The 16,580-nt window shown below is 42.2% G+C and overlaps 1 protein-coding gene across 1 annotated transcript in view; it reads right to left on the bottom strand.

The window, feature by feature from the left end:
- Positions 1–1,841: 1,841 nt before the first annotated feature.
- Positions 1,842–16,580, bottom strand: part of ndst2a (N-deacetylase/N-sulfotransferase (heparan glucosaminyl) 2a) — a 49,384-nt gene continuing 34,645 nt past the window's right edge. Inside the window, exons 10-13 of the mRNA XM_028795159.2 lie at positions 2,742–2,912; positions 2,535–2,644; positions 2,350–2,452; positions 1,842–2,264 (exon numbers count right to left, since the gene is read on the bottom strand). Of these exons, the coding sequence (XP_028650992.2) occupies positions 2,139–2,264; positions 2,350–2,452; positions 2,535–2,644; positions 2,742–2,912 (510 nt within the window). The 3' untranslated portion in view covers positions 1,842–2,138. The remainder of the gene's footprint in view (positions 2,265–2,349; positions 2,453–2,534; positions 2,645–2,741; positions 2,913–16,580) is intronic.

The raw sequence follows: 16,580 nt of genomic DNA, 5'->3' as shown, positions 1-16,580 counted from the left end.
GCTCCATCCTAATCCTCACAGCGGTCTTTGCAACAGTAAGACGCATCACAGTATGTTTGTACCACAAGACACCAGCTGACCACTACAATCGGGACCCTCGCAACATTGTCCTAGATGCTTAATGTTTGGCAGACGCACGGCGAGTAACTAAAAAAAACCAACTAAGTAAAAATACGAATAATGGAGTGGTGAAGTGCAGCGCCAGCACGTGTGGCTCGTAAGCATTTAAGGTTCTTTTTGGTTTTTGCCCCCATGGCTGCTTTTATGGCTTGCTGTCCTGAGGGGGGCCACGAGGAATACGGGTCAGTTAGTACGGCAGCGGTAGGGCGAGAGCAGCAAACAAAGTAAAAGACGTCCGCCTTTGACTCGTCTTCAGCTTTATTAGTTTGGAGGTGTCCAGTGGCCCGCAGCAGGGCACTGTTTATATCGTACCATTTAGAACAAAATGCCAGTTGGCACCTGTGGTCTCGGAACAGTGGGATTGCTGGAGGCTCAAGTCAGGGCCTGCACTTTTTTTCCCTCCATTAGAGAATTGGCAATATTTGAAGAACAGTTACACCTCATTGTTTTAAGCATTACTGTATGTTCAAAGCAGCTGCCAAGTAAGATGGAGATTAATTGCGGGACACGACACTGGCAGGCATTTTAAATATATATTATAATAAAAGGATTGTTACTTTCCATTTGCTTTAATGAGAAGGTCTTAGCATTAAATACCAGCCAAGATCCTCAGGTTTAGGAGAATCAGATGCAAAATTATACTTTTAGAGCATAGGAGAAATGTTTAGAAAAAACTGCTCTGAGCAACCTTGTAGATCAAAGTGCAGAGTAGTGGGGTTAAAACTACGTTGTGAAGGGGTCTACCTGTATGCTTTACTAATGAACATAACAAGCTAACCATTCAGAATTCCAAAAAGGCTGACCGTGACCACAAAAACAGATCAGTAAAATACACCTCTCAACTAACATAATGCCAAAATGAATGCAGGTAAAGCACACCGTTCACGACAAACGGATGTCAGCTTTTGCCTTTTTTTAAATAAATCTGAATTATTTTCAAATAGTGACGTTCAATCGGACAGCCCAAACACACACTCTTTAGCTCAGCTAGTCCTGAATGTGAAGACGAATGAGACATTTCAGCGACAGACGGGTGGCGTCCAAAACGGCACCTGAAAGTCCATGCAGACTCGACCTTGCTTATATTCTCCCGTAAATCCTGATCTAGACATTTGACTGTGTAGCCTGTATGCTCAATAAACCACAGCGAGTTCTGGAAAGGGCAGCCTTGTCTCCCAGTAGAAAAGAAACGCAGCAACCCCGGACATCAGTGTGCCCCCCGGAATTCTGGTTAAGACCAACTTTGACTTTAAAAGGGATAAGCCCACCCAAATCATTACAGACTCACCTTTGGAAAACAACACAAGGCTTTTTGGATGGGTGCCATTCAGCTGTGGTGAACTTCTCAAGTGCTGGTATGACATTTTTTCTTCTGAATTGTACTCCATTGCCTGTTTTTGTGCTCAGCTGCTCAACAGCATCCTACTCTGTTGACGTTTTAGAACATCGGCAGATTGCATTGTTGCTTTAAAAATGTGTCGTCATTTGAACTTCGTTGGCTTTGAACCTGAAACCCATTCACAGCACACAGGTCTCGGCTGCTCTTTGGCAGACATTTTCTAGAGCTACTGAACCTGGACGGTGTGGTGCGGTCAGTGTGCCTGTACACGACTGCTGTTCCTGGTATATCTTTGTTGTTTCCATCTCTTTGGCTGTGACACATTTCAGTGGTCAGTGATCCACTAATACTCTTCAGGTTTGGGGCAAATCCGTTCCACAAGGAAATATTTAAAAATAACAAGTCCTTTAATTTTTTTTATGCAAAAAATATACAACATTTATACATGTACATTGGTTTATGTTCTACCTGTGCACCTCTACTGCCGTCACCTGGCACACACCCGCCTCACCCCCAGGGGATGCGCACATCAATGCCTAGATAGGAAGTCCTAGCGGCCAGAGTCCGGGCGTTTCTCCCTTGCCCCTGTCATGTCCACCTGACCCATTCAGCTGGCGTGCAAGTGTGTGTGGTCTTCCCCGGCACATTCCAGTTTCTGTCGGGCAGATCCTCATCTTTTTCAGCTCCAGCTGGTGTTCTGCAGTTCCTCTCGTAGCCAAATGGGCAGAGCCTGGCCCAGTCGATCCAGCAGTTTTAACAAGTCCATATTGTGCTCAAGGTAGAAGTGGCTTAAGAAAGTGCGGCTCTGCAAACACAAGCGAAAATGTGAGCGTGAGCACCCGGCAACAACGGCCAGAACCCTAACGTAGCCATTCAACAAGGCGTCTTACCTCCGGATCCATTTCTGGATATTTCCTGCCTTTATTTTTGCCCAGGCACTTGGGGCGTCCGTTCTCCGTACGCTGGCACCAGAACCCTTTTCCCTCATCAAACCTGTACCACACAGAAGAGTTGATTGGTTAAGGAGTTCAAGCCCAAGTGGTGCCATCAAAAGGGCTAACAGAAACCTACTTACATCAGAGCCTGAGTGTAGTTGAAGAATGGAGTGATGCCTAAAAATCTCTGGATACCCTCCATCACAACCGCAGGATTCAAGCGCAGCTGTGTACCATCTACCACCAGCAGCTACAGAACCAGGAAAAGGAAAGCGGTCACCACGTGACAAACCAATTAGGTGTGATTTGTGGAGAGCAAGTTCTCCCGCATGTGAAGGGCTCCTCACCTGGCTGGCCTGAAAGTGTTGAAGCCACCTGTTCAGGTGCATGGCGTACTTCCCAGGGGTAAGACAGCGGCTCTGTAGGGCCTGAAGCTCGGGCGAGGCGCTGGGTGTGGCACTTACCACTTGGTAGAAGGTGTGGTTAAGAGCCACCGGGTCTTGATGGGCTCGCTGATGCTGCAAGCAGACAAAAGGAGGGAGACGAGCAGTGAGTATCTTAATCGCCATTAAAAATCAAAGTCACTAACCAGACATCCCCCAGCGCTGATCTGAATGTGGCTGGCATGGCCAAGGATGCTGGCCTGTCAAGAAAGCAAGCAATTCACTCCAGCATAACCATGTCGTCAGAGTGTTCTCTTGCCTTTCCACTTATTAATCAGATTCATTCACTCAGAAGGAAAATAAAACAATGAATAGAAAGAATATGCCCAAGACTGTCTACGAGTTTTGGAAAAGAAGGGACGTCGTATTTTGTAGTACATTTTGAAAAATCCCTGCTAAAACAAAATGTGGACTTTCCAAGTACAATGTAAGACAGAATGTTCTAGAAGCAGTTGGATTTGTCAGAGATATACACATTTTGCCATCCTTAGTGAACATAACCATTTCTGATGTTTCCTCTTGTGTGTGTGTGTGTGTGTGTGTGTGTGTGTGTGTGGGGGGTACCCATTACTAGGGAATGGATCAACCAATCACAGTCAAACCAGGCACTTCATCCTGAAACCTTCTAAAGAAAATTAGTACAAGACAACAGCTTGATGGCTCCAGTTTCGTACAGAACACGGGCTGCATGCTCATGATACCTGCTGCTTTGGGTATTGTTATTTCACTGATTTTAGTAACTATGTGCCAGAGACCCCCTAACCAAGTATGCCATCTTGATAATTCAGCTGCACTGCAACACTACTTGTGTGTGATCGCTGCCAATCTGGTGATTTTGGGAGAATTTAACTCATGACAGAAAAAGGAAACCTCACCGGTGGGAAAAAAGCTAAAAAGAATGGGGAAAAAAAAAATAGCAACCTGTTCTTGGGAAAGTTCTGGGCCGTGTGGGCTTCGCCGTGTTAGCCACTTCTAATTCAAAGGCCTGATGCTGTGCACAAAGGCACGTCTGCCCAGTACATGCCAACCTCCCACACCAATTGTGGCTTCACCCTGCTCCCAAGAGGCCTAGTTACACGAATCAAAAGCCTGAAAGCAGCAGGTTATGATAGACGGACTTGTCTCTGACTGAGGTACTTCCAAAGTTGGTTCCTGTAGGAGTTGAGGCAAGAGCCACAGTAACGTGTGTTTATGTAATGGAAAAAAACATCATTTTAAAAAGAGGGTTAGAAAATTCTGGTAGCCAGTCTACCTCACCGTGTACCTAACTGGCTATAAAGGATGGTGAGTGTTGGCACAAAATGTGACGTGAAGAAAGGTTTGGTCAAAATATTCAGAGAGTTTCAAAGACTTTGGACACAAGTGCAGAGTGGTGGTCCAGCCAGGACTGCTCCATGAAACGGATGGATGGATGCTGGAGGTTTTTTGGTGCAAGAAGGGAACGTTTATGATGGATATCTACAGCTCCTCAGCTTCTTCCACCTGGTCAACAGTAAATTACAGGTAAATATTTGACAATGTTGTGGCAGACATAGAGAACAAGCTACTTAAAATTGTTGTTAAAAGTGGTACCAGATGGCCTCCATACCTCAAGCAGATATTACTTTGGAAATGTTAGGGAAACATAAATTGATGAATTACACCAAGCAAACTGCCATATTCTTGCCAAAGTGTTTTGTTTTGCTTTTTAACTCGTGTGGCCAGGTTATACAATACGAGCACGACAGCCATCTATGTCAGATTCCCTGTAGTTCTGTCACCTGTGAGGACCTGCTCAGGGTCACAGTCACGTCACATCCTTACTAGTGATGGCCTGCTGTGAGATTTAATTCTTTTGATCTGCACATTTAAGAGAATCGATTCCTTTGATTTGTTTGAGTCATTTACAGGCACCATGGGGGTCCTTGGATGAATGACAAAGTACATAAACAATTAATTTACCTGTCAGAGTGATAGTTAAATTATATATTTAAACAGAGGGAACAAGTGTGAAAAATAATGAAAAGTTATTACAATAAGATAATGAGATGACTGCAATTTGTGTGACTTGTTTGGGGGTGATAACTCAGTTTCTGACTTGAAAGAATCAATGAATGATTGGTATTGAGTGCAGGCAAGGAGTGTAAAAAGTCTACTGTTAGAAATTAGAAATATACTTTTGTAAGATTCAGTTTTGTGGAATTAATTTAATTTGTGGAATGTGCGATGGGACATAAACATACAGTGGGGCCTTGTAATTTGAATGATTCTAACTTCTAATGTTCCAGAGTTCGAATGCTAAATTCAAGGAAATGTGATCCAGAGTTTGATGTTTGAACTGTGCACACAGTGAAACAAATGCAGCAACAGATGGAGCTCACGCAGCGAGTGTAAACGTCATGTGTTGTGTACAGTCTTCGTGTTGGTACACCAGCCGTTGTTGAGACATACAGGCATAACCTTCTTGTCTTCTCTTACTGGAGTCTCCGGTCCTGTCTTGTCAGAGTTCTGTGCGGCCTGCTAACTCAATAGCTGTATCTGGAATGAATGAATGAAGCCAGGTCTCTGTAAGTAGCAGAATGCCAGCTGTCCTTAATGATCTTATTTGCTGCAATCTGTAGCTTCAATTTGTCCATCTTATTTGTGACGGATCTTGCGTTGATGAGAAATATGCTAGGAAGAGGCGGCTCGTGTGGTTGCCTCTGTATCCTCGCCAGCCCTGCTTCTGCCTCCTGTCCCTACACAGGAGAGTCCGGACGCCTGGCTATGTCCACCAGGATGTTGTGGAAGTGGAGAAACTCAACAGTAACACTCAGCTCGCTGAACAGTCCTATTTTTAGGAGATAGTGCCAGCTGTAGTCGTCATTTGCCCTGCAGAATGTCATCATGACAAACACATACACAAAAGGACAAACAAAGCACCAATGTATTTCATTATACAGTATTTACAGTGCATCCGGAAAGTATTCACAGCGCATCACTTTTTCCACCTTTTGTTATGTTACAGCCTTATTGCAAAATGGATTAAATTCATTTTTTTCCTCAGAATTCTGCACACAACACCCCATAATAACAATGTGAAAAAAGTTTACTTGAGGTTTTTGCAAATTTATTAAAAATAAAAAAACTGAGAAATCCCATGTACATAAGTATTCACAGCCTTTGCTCAATACTTTGTCGATACACCCTTGGCAGCAATTACAGCCTCAAGTCTTTTTGAATATGATGCCACAAGCTTGGCACACCTATCCTTGGCCAGTTTCGCCCATTCCTCTTTGCAGCACCTCTCAAGCTCCATCAGGTTGGATGGGAAGCGTCGGTGCACAGCCATTTTAAGATCTCTCCAGAGATGTTCAATCGGATTCAAGTCTGGGCTCTGGCTGGGCCACTCACGGACATTCACAGAGTTGTCCTGAAGCCACTCCTTTGATATCTTGGCTGTGTGCTTAGGGTCGTTGTCCAGCTGAAAGATGAACCGTCGCCACAGTCTGAGGTCAAGAGCGCTCTGGAGCAGGTTTTCCTCCAGGATGTCTCTGTACATTGCTGCAGTCATCTTTCACTTTATCCTGACTAGTCTCCCAGTCCCTGCCGCTGAAAAACATCCCCACAGCATGATGCTGCCACCACCATGCTTCACTGTAGGGATGGTGCCAGGTTTCCTCCAAACGTGACGCCTGGCATTCACACCAGAGAGTTCAATCTTTGTCTCATCAGACCAGAGAATTTTTTTTCTCATGGTCTGAGACTCCTTCAGGTGCCTTTTGGCAAACTCCAGGCGGGCTGCCATGTGCCTTTTACTAAGGAGTGGCTTCCGTCTGGCCACTCTACAATACAGGCCTGATTGGTGGATTGCTGCAGAGATGGTTGTCCTTCTGGAAGGTTCTCCTCTCTCCACAGAGGACCTCTGACAGAGTGACCATCGGGTTCTTGGTCACCTCCCTGACTAAGGCCCTTCTCCCCCAGTCGCTCAGTTTAGATGGCCGGCCAGCTCTAGGAAGAGTCCTGGTGGTTTCGAGTCCTGGCGGTTCCACTTACGGACGATGGAGGCCACTGTGCTCATTGGGACCTTCAAAGCAGCAGAAATTTTTCTGTAACCTTCACCAGATTTGTGCCTCGAGACAATCCTGTCTCGGAGGTCTACAGACAATTCCTTTCACTTCATGCTTGATTTGTGCTCTGACATGAACGGTCAACTGTGGGACCTTATATAGACAGGTGTGTGCCTTTCCAAATCATGTCCAATCAATTGAATTTACCACAGGTGGACTCCAATTAAGCTGCAGAAACATCTCAAGGATGATCAGGGAAAACAGGATGCACCTGAGCTCAATTTTGTATTTTTAATAAATTTGCAAAAATCTCAAGTAAACTTTTTTCACGTTGTCATTATGGGGTGTTGTGAGGGAAAAAATGAATTTAATCCATTTTGGAATAAGGCTGTAACATAACAAAACGTGGAAAAAGTGATGCGCTGTGAAAACTTTCCGGATGCACTGCATGTATTTTATTTATTATTTTCATGTTTTAATTTATTATTTAGGACATTTGTGTTATTTTTAGCTTAAATTATGTGTATTTGCTGTTTAGGTTTATCAAAATAGTTATTGTTTTAGGTCTGGGAATGGATTAATTCACTTTCCATTGTTTCTAATGGGGAAAACGGATTTGGACTTAAACAGGCTCCTGAAACGAATTAAGCTTGAAGTACAAGGCACCACTGTGTTACCATATATACTCACATATAAGTCGGGTCTTGAAACCCGAAACATTGATCATAGAATCAGACCCTGACTTACATGCCTGTTCAAAAATGCGACACTTCAATTTTTTTTTTTTTACATGTTCTTGCCTCCTCCAATCTCACATGAGTTTCTCAGACACATTGAATTTTGTTGCAGCCGCGCAATTTCTTTCACCACTTCAACGGCTTTTAATTTAAAACCAGCTTCATATTTCCTTCTGATCGAATGCTCCATCATAGATAAGGGATGCTCTGTATGAGGGTGCGAGATACAAAAAACACAAAACAGCGCAAACGTCGCTTCAGAATAGTTCGGGTATTACTGTGTGGTCACGTAGGCACAATGCATAGAAAAAAAAGGCAGTGTGCTCCGTGGTTACTCTCTCAGGTGGGTGTTAGCATATCATAATCTCTTGGATCATAGTGTGAGTTTTCAGCATTCGACTTATACGACTGACATTATAAAATACCGGAAATTATACGGTAAAATCAAGTCCCGACTTATCCGCAGGAGAACTTTAAACGCAAGTATATATGGTAGTTTAATATCATTTATTCTATTCAAAACAATTCTAATAATGAACCATATGAAAACAATACATTTTAATTTCAAACATATTCAGTTTTTCTGTGCTGTTACTTTGTTGTACCTGTAAGGTGAACAAGAGAATCATCAGTCGCCGCACTCTTCACTCGTGGGTAACAACTTACTTCAGACTCGAATGAGAATCGTGAATCACACCGGCAGTACCGGTACTTGCATTTTCAACAACTACCAACAAGATAAAAAACGCAGATGATATCGTGTTTGTGTGTGTGTGTGTGTGCGTGCGTGCCATAGCACTTGTGTTGTGCTCCACTGAATCAATGTGCAGGTACGACTTGCTGAAAAGATTCAATCGCAATGAACAATCGGTGTGTGCTCACAAAGAGACTCCGAGTCGGAAGGAAATGCATGGTTTCACCCAAGGGAATTTTCTTTGCTCGTCTGGGCAAGTAGGCTCTCCATGGAGAGGGTGAGACCCCGAGTGATTCCTCACCACTGATGACCATGGAGGATTGGTATTTTCCTGCTGTATGCTTCTCTTGGCAAGAGGGCGATTATCTTTTTTAAATACTAATATATTTCACAGTTTAGGTCTTTTCCAATAGGCGTGGGTTCACTTAGCCCGTGGCCTTCCCCTGTGCAAACGGAGCAGCTGCAGAGGCAGGTTAAACGGTGTGGGTTTGCATACTAGACAAACACGCAACATACATTCATGTCTTTTTTGTAACTTTTTCCTAGAACTGTGGAACAACAAGAAATGTGTTACAAATTTTCAATCTGTCAACCTGTTTAAAAATAACATGCATTTCACACAAAACAATCCAAGTACTCTAAACATGCCAGCACCGTTTGAAAGTACAACATGGAAGCTAAGGCAAAAAAACAGTTTCAAACAAATGAGCAGTGCCATCTTCTACTGTGGTGTACTTGTTATTGAAGCATCATGATGGGTACTCCTAAAATTTTTAAAATGGCCAAAGCGTGGCTGCTGCGTATATGACAATTTCAAGTTTCTAGCAATTCCAGAACCAAGTCAACATGGATGCTGAAAACTGCAAAATTGACAGTAGAGAACAATACACCAACAAACCTCTTGAGGGCAGTGACCCTTTCTCGCCTAGTAGAGCTGTGCGACATATTAAAAGTTCACACCACCATTTCCAAAACATCGCCATTGTACGACACCATTGAATGTGCGAGAGGCAGGCGGTCGGACTTTGGAGAGAAGGTTGTGGATTACAAATAAATAGCTTCTCTACACATGTCCGGTAGAAAGCTCAGGATGTGTTATAGAAAAAATGATATTTCATTTCCTTTTATTATCATGCAGGCAAATGACATGCTGCCACAAAAAATGTATTAACGTCGCTGACAAGCTGTATTAGCCTGGGGATCAGTGACCCACCGTATGAGCTGGCATTTCATAATGCAAAGGACCACCTTCAGAGTAACAACAACGTGCGGTCATTTAAAGGATAGTAAGCTAACCAAAAGAGTGATGTAAGAGCAAGATAACCATGGGCACTTGGAGCCAGCGAGCACAGCAGTGGTGTGACACCATAAATATATCTGCGCTCCACCCGTTCAAACTTTGTGCACAACACACTGATCAGGCTGCCTTATCTGAGGCACAGCGCACTCCAACTGGTTCCTCTTCTCGGTAAAACATTTTATTTATATTGAACACCTTTCTTCCTGCCTCAACAGCATGAATTTGACTGGTCACTTAATGGCATAGTTTTGTGATTATTTTTACAAGTGCTGGCTAATCTCATATATTAGGCTAAAAGTGGTGGTTCCGTGGTCTTCGTTCTGAGCATTGTTACGTACGCCTACAAATAAAATAGAATGACCGATCCAGAAAGAGAACAATCACATTTACTCAACTAAATGCAAACTAGCAGTGACTTCTCTGCCCCATTTGTTGGCCAATCCTCTGTCGCTATATTTGTCTTTACCTGCCTTGGCCCTTCATCAACTCCGAGGAAAGAAAAGGAAAAAAAAGACACAATGCATAGCATAGGAATGTCACACACCTTCGGTTGTAAAGGCAACTGCCTGAAAACTTTCCTGTAAGGCATGCAAGGTAAAAAAATAAATAATTGTTGGCTGCAGTTTGGCGCTTTGACAAAATTTCTGCAAATGTTCGGAGCCGTTCATCGATTTTTATTTGCATCAACGATATGGTCAGCCAATCAGCGATCAGCGGCCTATTACTTAGTCAAGCCACATCAGACCCTGTGCCCTTCATATACCACAGTCGAAGGATGGGCTAGATAGATCATTTCTCTTAGATGACCAAGGCCTTGCTGTGCTTTGACAATTACAACAGAAGACAGTGTGGCCACAGTGGAGCAAATCATAATGGAAAATCAAAGAGTGTTGGTGTTTTGAGATAGCAGACTCTGTAGGAAACGGTCATGGGTCAGATGAATCCATTCTTCATGAATAATAAAACATAAATCATGTCTGTCCACACTGGCTACCCCACACTAGCATCTCCTGAAATGAATCAACATGTTACCCAGTGTTCCAAGGAGGTGATTCACAAATTGGGATACATCACTATGACCCAACTGAAACACTGGACGCATGGCAATTCTCCACCACCAGATCAGTTCACAATCCATGCCAGTACTGGTTAGATCATGTGAACAATGGTTTTATGATGTTGGGGGTGTAGTCCATATTGATTACTTGCCTCAAAAAGCCCACATAACACCTCAAAGTTACAATGATTTGCTTTGCCATTTGTGGCCATCAAGAACATCAAACAAGAGCAGCCATTGACCAAATGCCCTTTGTGAAAGTGTGGATCCAAATTGATGAAGCACCCACCAGACCACTCCAGATCTGGCCCTGTTTGACTACTGCCTGTTCCCCAGTGTAAAGTGTGAGTTCCATGAGATGTGCTACACCAATGATGATGTAGATGTCATGTTGACTACAAAAGAGTGATTGCACCAGCAAGGCAAAACTTTGGCGTGGCACAGAAACACCTTGTGAATTTTATAACAAGCATTTATGTGTTACTGTTTATGGGGACAGTAATGCTGCGTGAGGACTCAAATTGGACGTTAATGCAAGATGGCCAACAAATCCAAAGTAGTTATGGAAAGAAGAAAGGGCAGACATTTCTCAGAGCAGATTTAGAGAAATAGAGGAGTACCAATCTGGTAAGTACTGAAGGATGCATTACTTTATTGAATTAAAAAGTTCATTTCATTCAACTGAATTTAGCTTCCACTTCATTAACAAGCTTTACTTAATAATGTGAAAACAGCATAAATCCAGTGGCTTCAGAAGGGATTCAGACCCTTCACTTTTTTCACACTTTGTTATGTTTCAGCCTTATACTAAAACAGTTACACTTTTTTTTCTCTCATCAAGCAACACTCAGAACTCCAGAATAGCAAAGCAAAAAAACAGGATTTTATAAATGCTGGCAAATTCAATTAAATAAATAAATAAATAAAAAAGCTGAAATATCACTTTTAATATGACACTTGGAATTTGGCTCAGGTGTATCCCATTCTATGATCATAGTTGAGATGTTTTGGATCCTGGTTTGGCGTCCATCGGAGGCCAATTCAATTGACTGGACATGATTAGGTAAGGCACACAACCGACAGAGCAAACACCAAGCCATGAGGTGAAAGGAATTACAGAGCTTAGTGTCCGGACTGTGTTGCACACTGGTGAAGGCTACAAAACGTTTTAGTAGCACTGAAGGATCTCAGGAGCGCTATGGCCTCCAGAATTCTTAAATGTAACAAGTTTGGAAGAGCCACACATCTTTGGGAGCAGGGTAAGAGAGGTGACTAAGAACCTTAGCCACAGTGACCATGTGGAGAAAGGAGAAACCGCCAGAAAGGCAACCTTCAATACAGTGCTCCATATATCTGGGATTTATGGCAAAAAGACACCAAATGGACTCTCAGACTGTAAGAAACAGGATTCCCTGGTCTGATGAAACCAAGATTGAAGTCTTTGACCTCAGTTCTAAGTATCAAGTCTGGAGGAATCCAGGTACAATTCATGAGCTGCACAATACTATTCACCAGTAAAGCATCAGGTGGAGGTGTTATTTTTCGGTGCTAGGGCCTGGGAGAGTAGCCAAGCTCAAGAAGAAGCTGAATGGAGCAAAGGACAGAAGTATCCTTAATAAACATCTGCTCCAGAACACTCTGGACCTCAGACATGACTGAAAGCTCAGCCTCCAACAGGACAATGACACTAAGCACAAACCAAAGACAACACAGGAGTGGCTTAGGGACAACTCTGGGAATGTCCTTCAGTTGGCCGACCAGAGCCCCAAGTTGAAAATCGAAAATCTGGACAGACCTGAGAATAGTTGTCCACCAAGGGTCTCCTACATCCCCACCTGACAGAGTTTGAGAGGATCTACAGGTAAGAATGGCAGAAATATGCCAAAATCTAGGTGTGCAAAGCTTGCCCCGTTGTACCCAAGAAGACTCTTGGCCATAATTACTGACAAAGGGCCTTCAACTAAATACTGAAGAATGTGCCTGAATAGCTGTGCCAATGGGATATTTAATATTTTATTGTGTAATAAATCAGCAAAAATTTCTAATATCCTGTTTTCGCTTTGTCATTCTGAAGTATTGAGTGTTGCTTGATGAGGAGAACAATTCATTTGAATGGTTTTAGCACATGGCTGCAACTTAAAATGTGTAAAAAGTGAAGAGGCCTGAATACTGTCTGAAGGCCTTGTATTCCTTGTATGTTCATCCGCTGTTCTGATTAGCTCCATTAAATGTTCCAAGATCTCATAAAAGATTCTTTCAGATTGCACTGGACTAGTTTTGATCGGTACTAAAATTTTGACATTGAAATTGATACCAGCTTTCAGGGTTTCAGAGCAAATAACGGATAAACCCCAAGACCCCCTTGTCTTAGTCCAACCTTCTCTGATGTGCCACGCCTTTGCACTGCACGGTGCACCGCTTCCATTCTGAGAGTCGTAAAATTTGGATTGTTTTGAAGCAATGAGGGAGAGGATCAAGCAGTAGGAGTTTGCTGTGAACCCGTAAAGTCCTGACTGCAGCAAAGCCTGTAATTCTGTTTCATGAAGTCTACAAACGTGATGCTTTTCCACAGTTACACTAGCGAGTGTGGAGTATGGGTGGAGGGGATTTGTGGATTGAGAAGAAAGCTGATGTTTACTTTTGGTACCGAAAACCCTGCAATGCTTGTTCCATACTGTTTTAAAACCCTGCACTGTACAACAACTTTTTTCAGCTGCAAACTGAACACAAATACAACGTATGATGTAAGAATTTGGAGAAATGTGAAATTCACCTTTCTTGAATTTAGTGTGTTTAATCGCTGAATGATGTTGTCACATTGCATTAGTTCAACTGGACTTAAAATGTTCTGCCAATTTTCATTTGTACTCAGCATCTGATGCTTCTTGCTTCAGTGTCCCAACAATAGTGGGCCACCACTGAAACTGCACTTGCTCCGTTGGCTGCTTTTCCATAATTGCAATGTCTTGGTGAAACCTCTCAGTGTGTTCATCATCGACTGCACCAAGATTAGCACAGAAGAAGTCCAAAGGTGAAAGCAGAAAATGAGTCTTTAGCGACTTATTGCCCTTCATGGTTTTCATTGCTTGAATGCAGGTTGTCAACCAGCTAGACCTAGTTTGGTGCTCTGCTGTTATCGAGAAAATTCTCCACAACATCCTTCAATGCCTTTTCATGCAATTTCCTCCAGCCCCACTAGCAGAGCTTTTGTGGACTAACAAAAATGATTCCATGAATAAATGACAGCAAGTTTAAGGAAGGCATCTGTCTCAAATATCCAAATCCTTCACCTTCCTTGTTCATCACTTTTCATGAACTACCGTATTTACTACATGTGTACCACGCGCACATTTTTTCCCGAAAATTAGCATTAGAAAATCAGGTGTGCGTCACACATGAGGAAATTTCTTTCTATAATGTTTACTTCTTCTGCTTGGGCTCTGTCTCTCTCTCGCTCGCTCAACGGAAGAAAGAAAAGATTTCGTCATGCAACAAAAACAGAAGGGCATTTCTCGGAAAACGTGCCCTAAACGCTTCCTATACAATCACAACGCGCATGGTACACGGGGCAAAACAGTTTTCGCGATTTTCTTTGTAAAAATTAGGGTGCACGTCTTACACGAGGGCGCGTGGTACACGAGTAAAAACGGTATTTCATTAGTTGAACTTTATCATGAAGAAGAGGCAAAAAATATACCTTTGTGGGTCAACGTGTAGTTTGTGTGCCACACGTTTCTGCTCAGAACCAATTGCTTACGGGGGCGGCCAGTTCTTTTTAATGCGTGTAGACTGTTTGGTGAGGCTGTCTCATTCGCAGATAAACAACAGCACTTGGTATATCTGAGCTGCATTCCCAGTAGTGGGGGCCGCTACCTTCAGATCACCACAGATGGTCCAGTTGTGGCTGTTGTACTGGGTATGTATTCTTACAATAGGAGAGGAAATCACAAAAATAAGCAATTGTAATAAATGGAACGTGATATGAAAATGTAAAGGTGATTTTTGTGATCGAGAAGATACACCCAAAAGTGTTCAAGTCTTCACTGTCCAGTGTTTTTTGTGCACGTCATGGGTTTGCATTCATTTCAGCAGCAGCAGCATAATATGTTTAAGTGTAATACTTGAATAATGAAACTTGCATGAAAATATTAATACAGTTCTTGGTGAAAACAGTTACAACTCAGAAAGAATCATTAAAATGCTAACGTAAACAGAGAAAAGCAGTTAACACCATAAAAAGAGTGCAATAAAGTAGTTTAATGTGTTGGCAGTGCAGCTGCTATTTTTCAGCCATTGCAACTTTTCAAAGCGTGGATTGAATTTGATTATGTGGTTGAGCATATTGACAGCACTTTTGCTGCAGTTTAATTTGGCATTATCTAGCAGTGAAATAGCTCTGCTCTGATCTCATGTGGCTCCTTCTCTTGCGGCTTCAGCTCGCTCAGGCTGCTCTGTGCAGCTAATGGAGACTGTAAAGCAGTAGGAGTTTGCTGTCAAATTAACAAAAACCTTTTTCTTTTTTTTAAAGAAAGCCGCTCTGTACATTTGAGAAGTACATATATTTTAAAAATTCTACCAACCTAACTGCAGCAAATAAATAACTTATCTGTTTCTGGCATCAGATTGAACAGAAAGATGTTATACTAAAATTCAAACTGCATTTAACAAGTGAATACGTCTTATAGCAGGGGTGGGCAGCGTGCAGTGGCTGCAGGTTTTTGTCCTTAATGAGAAGTCCATTATTGCTAATGAAGCACTTATTGCTCAAGTGACATTTTGATGCTTCATTTTAGTGGTCTCGCTTGTTAAGGTACCCCACCTTTAATTGCATATTTTAATCTTAAACAGCTGCATTCTCTATCTTCAATGGCTCCTTATTAGCAATAAGATGCAAATGACAAAGGAGCCAGCAGTTCTCCGTCTAACTTATTTCCATTTACACCTCTGTGGATTCTTCATGCACTATTTGTTTTAATAAAACACTTAAGAGAAAAATGTGACAGACTGAAAACTATCCCTTTATGCTTCAAATCATTTGGATGATATCCTTGGAAAGGAAAAAAATCTGCAACATAAGAACCAAACATTACAGACTGAGAAGCCATAAAATGAAATAAGGTCTGAGACTGGCAAGGACTGCTGTCTAATTAAGCAATTGGGTTGCAACAAAAACCTACAGCCACTGTGGCCCTCCAGGACCAGCGTTGCCTGCCCCTGTCTTATTGGTTTAGCATACCATACAATTCAGTAAATACTGTGTCTACTTTTGTGCCAGATTAAAAAAAAATGCAATAACTAAAATAAGTTGATCAATTCATTTTCTCTCTTGTTCTACTCTTGTGGTCAACCTTGTAGCACTAACACTTATTTAAACTTACCACTATTCTCAGAAAAAGAACACAAGAAGCCAAGAGAACAATTTGAGAGTGAAACGAGACTTACAGTAACTGAGACGTCCTGTGTTGTATGTGCCGATTTTTAAAGCTTTCATAAGGTGTTTTCCCACCACAGGAACTTTGCTTTCAGGAACCAATGAATTCCTGTATGATGAGAGCACTAGGCCACTTTTGTGTGTTACATTCCAAACCACGACCCTGGAACGATAACATTTACAGTTAGGTCCATAAATATTTGGACAGACACAACTTTTTTCTAATTTTGGTTCTGTACATTACCACAATGTATTTTAAATGAAACAACTCAGATGCAGTTGAAGTGCAGACTTTCAGCTTTAATTCAATGGGGTGAACAAAACGATTGCATAAAAATGTGAGGCAACTAAAGCATTTTATAACACAATCCCTTCATTTCAGGGGCTCAAAAGTAATTGGACAAATTAAATAAATGGAAATAAAATGTTCATTTCTAATACTTGGTTGAAAAACTTTTGCTGGCAATGACAGCCTGAAGTCTTGAACTCATGGACA

This window comes from Erpetoichthys calabaricus, chromosome 2 (assembly GCF_900747795.2).
Source record: "Erpetoichthys calabaricus chromosome 2, fErpCal1.3, whole genome shotgun sequence".
Taxonomy (NCBI): domain Eukaryota; kingdom Metazoa; phylum Chordata; class Cladistia; order Polypteriformes; family Polypteridae; genus Erpetoichthys; species Erpetoichthys calabaricus.
The sequence above is the reverse complement of the archived record's forward strand: the minus strand, read 5'-3'. Positions and strand labels throughout refer to the sequence as shown.